This window comes from Olea europaea, chromosome 17, assembly GCF_002742605.1.
Source record: "Olea europaea var. sylvestris chromosome 17, O_europaea_v1, whole genome shotgun sequence".
NCBI classification, from domain to species: Eukaryota; Viridiplantae; Streptophyta; class Magnoliopsida; order Lamiales; family Oleaceae; genus Olea; species Olea europaea.
In genome coordinates, this window is record NC_036253.1 from 10,841,039 (window position 1) to 10,847,324 (window position 6,286).

Below are 6,286 nucleotides of genomic sequence, written 5' to 3' on the forward strand. Positions count from 1 at the left end.
TTCTTCAAAAAATATTATTCAAAATTATATAATTTCTCCCGTAATGGTAGACAAATAGGCTCTAAATAAATTACATGAACCCCAACCCCCCAATTATTTATATTATTGACAGACAGTACCCAAACAATATCTACACAAACCATAAATCTGGTGTTCAAGAGCCAACAGGGATTCTGACATGACTTCTTCTAAGCCATAACTCATACATAACCATATGAAAAGCATCAAAATCAACTGGAAAATTATGCCATTGAAAATGCTTCTGCACTTTCATTACATTATTCTGCAATTTCAAGTACTCCTCAAACTCTATTCCTTCAAGTACTTTTTTCAGCAATGGAATATCCGCTGTCGAAAGGACGAGAGAGAAGCTATTCCAGTTCAAAATGTCAGCATATGGGAGATCATAGTGATCTGCCAAAACCACAGGGACACAGCCGTAGTATAAAGCGTCACCAATACGAGCTGTGTTTACTTCAAATCCTTTGGCGTGGATGCAATATTTGCTACCTAAAAGTGCTTCCGAATACGGCGATTTCAGGCGAGTACGATGGATGGACATGCCGGAGTCGTTTTCAAAGGTGTTAACAAGAAACTCTCGAACACGAGAGTTCATGGCTCCGGCGTAGAAGGCCAGCTTTTTCCTACAATTTTGTCCAACAATGATATGAAACTTTTGTGAAGAAAAAAAGGGAAATTAAAAATAAAAAAATAAAACACTCTGCATTTAGGGTGTATTTATAATTTACGTATTATATTTTTACAAATTTACATATTGCATACGGTGAAAAAAGACCTATTTAACAGGTAAGAATAGAATCTTTAAAAATTTGCCATATAATGACTAAAAGTAACGATCAGATTTTTAGTAAATTTTAATAAAAATTGATGAAATATATGATTTAAAAGTTGTGGGTCTAATCAAATATTGATAAAAATTAATTATTAACTTTGATTTAAATTAAAATCTAAATTTTGATCCGTACCAAATAGGGGCTTAATTAAAAATAGCAAAGTAGGGATACTTTTGCTTGTTAAACCATTTATAATAACAAATTTGTAAATATTTATATTTTTTTTTCCTTCAAACAATTTTTTATTTATTTTAATCAATAACCCCATGTGTCATTTAGCTAAAAATACTGATAAAAATTTAAGTTAAAATCAATAATTAATTTAATAACACATTTTATGTGACTCAAAACTTTTATTAACTGTTTAATTATACATTTAATCTTTTTTTTTTTTTATCAAAATCTACTTAAAAATTAATTTTTAGCAAAACCAAACAGGTGTTACATAAAATTCAATAATGCAAAATGTAATTTTGTATAAATTATAAATACTCTTTAAGTACAAAGTGTATCTTTTTAATTTCATAAATCAATTTGTTTTCATCTCAGGTATCTTGACTGCACTGTTTCTTGACACGGTGACTTCATATTAACATGACATATTTTAATTTTAATTTATTTAACAAATTTGTATACTTTTATCAGCAATTTTTATATTTGTCTTTCTCTTCCGAAAGTTCATTCGTAAATTAAAAAAAAAAAAAAAAGAACACCGAAACAGAAATTTTTAAATTATATAGCGATACTTGAAAATTCGTCAAATTGCAAAATGGTTAAAATTATAACAAAACTTAAAATAAATATGATATTCATTTAAGCTGCAAAATAATAAATAATATAAAGTATTAAACTGTTGTTGATTTATTAATTTATTATATTTTTATTCATTGACACACAAATTTATTAAGTGATGACAACTAATTATTTCCATTTAATAATGTTGAAAAATAATAATCAAATGTTGTTTTTGCTATATTTATCAAAATTAATTTCTTAGAATTTATTATTTTTATTATTTTTTCAAAGTTGTAGTTTTAAGATAATGAAAATCCTAATTGTTTTATATATTATCTACCATCTTTTAAAGAAATAAACAGTGAAGAAAACATCATAAGATTTTAGTAATTAAATTCTAAAACAATGTAAATTTAAAAAACACGGTATGTAAATTATTAATACACCCAAAAATGCATGCAGTGTATTGTAAATTTCCCTTAAAAGAAAAGTACTACTTAAAAAAATAAATGGCTACCTTTGAGATGGTGCACGAATCGGGGGTTCCCCTTTCCTTGGCCAAATCTGTGGAATGGATGCATCTTTATGAGTAACATACCCGGAAAGGAAATAACTTGATGAGCAAACAACTTGAATTGCATTCAGTTTCACTTCAACAGCTTTTTCCATGGCGGTTCTCCCCACAGAATGACACGCCACGTAGAAATGATCCGCGCCGCCACTTCGATTCCAGTAAGGATACTTAACACTAATGTTGTCAACATAGTTTTTGATGAATTTCTTAATCCCTCCAACACCAACTCTCTTGTCATGTCTCAATCCTGCTATTGAAAATGGCATGTAGAAAAGGTCTGCTTCTGAAGGGTCATTTGTTATGAAATGGCTTCTGAATAGAGATTTCTTGAAATAACTTTCACTTGCATAGTTGCCACCAGGTTCATAGTCCACCGGGAGAAGAATATTAGCGAAGCGATCATTTTTCGTGTGGGGATATACGTAGATTTTTAAGCTTTTGTTCATTTCCTTGTAGTCTTCCTCGAAGAGAGTTATGTCGTGAAATACTTCGCTATTACTCTCTTTATTTCCTGAAGCCAAAAAATAAGTCGTGTTTTACACAAAGAATAAGCTCAAATGGAACGCTAATATCCTCAATGACAAACACGACGACTAAGCATTAGCTATCTTTAGAGGTATCAAACTACCACTTCATCATCAAGAAAAAGATATGCTAATGCCAAAGGTATCGTGAGTCATCCTTGACCACGCCTGTGGGTACCCATTTTCTATGACTTAGGAGTCTAATTTGGGCGGTGTATTGATGTTGAGGTATACGGTTAAGGTCTAAATCGCCACGCATATGGACAATGCAATTATTGATCTAAAATAAATGCTTTGATATATTATTTTAAAAAATGGTATTATTATTTCTTTAAATTAGACAAATCAGCTGATAATTGACTTTTGGAATTAACAACTAGCCAAATATTTATTGCCATAATATTGATTAATTAGTGACTGATTCAACATTTGAACATTAATATTCAACAAGACTTACACAAAGAACATTACGACCACATACATTCACCTACCCCTTTAGATACACCATAGAAGACCAATTTTGTCAACTCCATTACTATTCGCATGGAATTACTTGCTCTAGAAGTTCTAGCATTCAACAAGACTTACACTTGAAGAACATTCAAAATTATGTGAGATATATACACCCACAACCTTTTCAACATCTAAACCTATAAAATAATCTATACGCACTTGTATGGTTACTTTTCTTTTGTATTTTTGAAAAAATTTCTATACATATAGCATTGCTCAAACATATAGGATGCTAAAAAAGAAAACCCTTTACATACGTTCCACCTATAGGAGCATCAAGAAACAAGAACTTCCCCCACTTTCCGCTTGACTCTATAGTCTTAAAAATGCTAAAACTTAACAAAAGTCTTATATGTGTGTTCTTGACAAAATTTTTTATAACAGATGTTCATTAAACATGTGGTTGAGAAATTGATAAAAATTGTCGGTCCCTGAAATATACGGTTAAAATTGAAGTTTTACTAGCAAAGAAGTTGATAAAATTTTAGAAAAGTTATCTCAAACAAGCCCATAATAACAGAGGAAACCACATGATCATGAAAATGAAGAAGTTTCTTACCACTTGACCCCTGATGATCAACATCACCCTTGCTAACATTTGATAAAGGATGGATTTCACTGAATCCCACTGATTCTTGAACATTAACATCATCTTCACTGTCGTTTGTCAAAACCGGGATTTCATCAAGAGCCAAACTGTTAGTCCGTTCCTCGAATGAAGCTCTTTTAATCAAGAGAGGATGCACATGTTCCGGATTAAGTTTTGATAACTCGAGAGGAAGATTCACATGAAGCCGGGTTTGCCCCGGAACAATATGAAGTTTCAAGGTAGAAGATATGGAGAAGTAAATGAAAAACGAGGTCCCAAAAGCCAAGAAAATAGGTACCAAAAACAAGCCTCTTCTTGAATCTTTGAGCAGGCGAAGCAAAATTGTACCAGCCATGGGGCATGCCATGTCTCATCTCATATATATATATATATATATAGAGAGAGAGAGAGAGAGAGAGAGAGAGAGAGAGAACGCCGTAAAGGACTGAGTCTATGATCATAATGTTCTGTATGAAAATTTGACCTTTACTCGTTTTAACATAAATTGTGAACAAGTAAATTGACTATATAAAATTGATGGATCATTGCTACATGTAAATTTTTTTTTTTACAAACTCCCTTATACACTACTCACAATGAGGGTGGGGACCACAAGTCGACATTTTTTGAATTCACGTGGAGTCAACTAATTTTGTGAGAGTGAATACATCATTTTATCAACAAAATTTTGTACAAATATCTTTATTCAAAATTGATTATTTTATGGGATAATCAAGTTATAAACCTAAATAATTATTTGTATTATTCAATATAAATAGTTTTTATACAAACCGCCTAAGCAAGCTTGAAAGCAACAGATTCAAATAGATAATACTAGTGTCTATATTAGTACATATTAATGTGCATGAGGTTGTTGAGGCATCAATTGAGTAAGTTTTGAACTTGAAAACTTAATATCCTATTGATTGGCATATTTTTCTTTCCAACCATTGCTTAGAATGCTGTTATTATATTCGATAAAAAAATTAATTTAAATGTTAAACAAACTGATGTCTGAAATGTGATGTTTTGAAGGTTAGTACTAGGGATGTCAATGAGTCGAATTAAGCCGGCTCGCGGTTAAAACTCGAGGCTCGAGTTCGGTTCGAACAAAATTAAGAAGAGCTTTTTTGTGCCTTAATCGAGCCAAGCTAGCTTGATTTTTTTATTTTTGTTTTTTATTATAATTGCTGCCTATTTAAATTTTAATAGGCAGTACACGCTGCCTTTTTATAGATAGCTCTAATGCCTTTTTTTCCCCCTTTTTACAAGCCGACCCATCTCGGGCTTTTTTCAGGTCGAGTCGACGAACCAAATTGTCATCTCCATTTATTACCCTTCAGTATCTTATTCTAAGCATGTGTGTGACAAATGGATCAATGCCTCCCTATATATGAGAGTAAAAGGGATTAGACTTCGGGAGATTTTAGTAAGAGAGAGAACAAAGTTATAGTTTTAAAGTCCAAATTTGTATTACCTTTGGAATGACACATTTTGTGAGTTTTTATAGTAGAAGAAAATGAATAATAACCATTGGATGAAAATACACATGGCTTCATCTAGAGAGCCGAGGCTTCTTGTCATAAGTATCAATCAATCATAGGCATTCAATGTTAATTTCCATTTTGTTGCCCAAAATCTGACACAAGACTTAGCCTTGATCTATTTGGCTGGGTGACGCGACACAATGAGTTGTTACATCAATCATTTACCAAATATCATGAAAGATCTTCCACTAAACCCATCATAGCCTCACTTCTCTAATGATAGTTCGACCTTTCATAGAGGCTTGGCCAAAGTTGCCTAATTGGCAGAATGATGTAGAATGAGGGCTTAGTTTGGTTACCACATAGCATTCTTGTAGCCTCAACATTTGTCCTCCAAGTTCATGTATGGACATTCATATGATGCATGGACTTTCAAGTTGAGGCACGTTACCTTTTATGCTTTAGCATAAGGTATTGCGTGCGACTCTTTGATTGTTTTGGATTGCGAATCGTAGACATCAATCATTTACTAAAGATCATGGAAGATCTTCCACTAAACCCATAAGAGTGAATTATCCAAATGGTCATTTAACTTTGTAAAAAGATTCTGCGAGTTACTGAGCTTTAAAAATCACCCAATTCATTACTGAACTTTGCAAAAGGTTTCCACAGGGTCAATGGACTTTAAAAATCACCCTATTCATCACTAAATTTTGCAGAATGTTTTCACGGGGTCGCTAAACTTTACAAAAGGTTTCCCATGTGTCACTAAATTTAGTGACCCCTAGGAAATCTTTTACAAAATTCAGTGATAAATTAGGTAATTTTTAAAGTTCATTGACCTTGTGAAAATTTTTTGCAAAGTTCTATGATGAATTAGATAATTTTTAAAGTTCAGTGACCCCGTGGAATCCTTTTACAAATTTTAGTAACCATTTGGGTAACTCACTCAAACCCATAATAAACTTGCTTCTCTAGTGGGGATTTAGTTCCTTGTATGGGGTCAATTC

General features: G+C 32.1%; 1 protein-coding gene across 1 annotated transcript; it reads right to left on the reverse strand.

Moving 5' to 3' along the window:
• On the reverse strand, nt 1-4,181 carry LOC111366296 (probable glycosyltransferase At5g03795). The gene is made up of 3 exons (XM_022987024.1): nt 3,760-4,181; nt 2,107-2,674; nt 1-644 (listed from the first exon to the last, which is right to left on the reverse strand). Exons 1-3 carry the CDS (start codon nt 4,154-4,156, stop codon nt 155-157), a joined length of 1,455 nt encoding a protein of 484 aa, XP_022842792.1. The 5' UTR covers nt 4,157-4,181; the 3' UTR covers nt 1-154.
• Nucleotides 4,182-6,286: the final 2,105 nt, after the last annotated feature.

Excerpts from the sequence above, each read along its gene's own strand:
- LOC111366296 (XM_022987024.1), bottom strand. The coding sequence starts at position 4,156 with ATGGCATGCCCCATGGCTGGTACAATTTTGCTTCGCCTGCTCAAAGAT. Across the intron at positions 2,675-3,759 it reads TGATCATCAGGGGTCAAGTG|GAAATAAAGAGAGTAATAGC; the intron begins GTAAGAAACTTC and ends TTTTGGCTTCAG. Across the intron at positions 645-2,106 it reads ATTCGTGCACCATCTCAAAG|GAAAAAGCTGGCCTTCTACG; the intron begins GTAGCCATTTAT and ends ACAAAATTGTAG.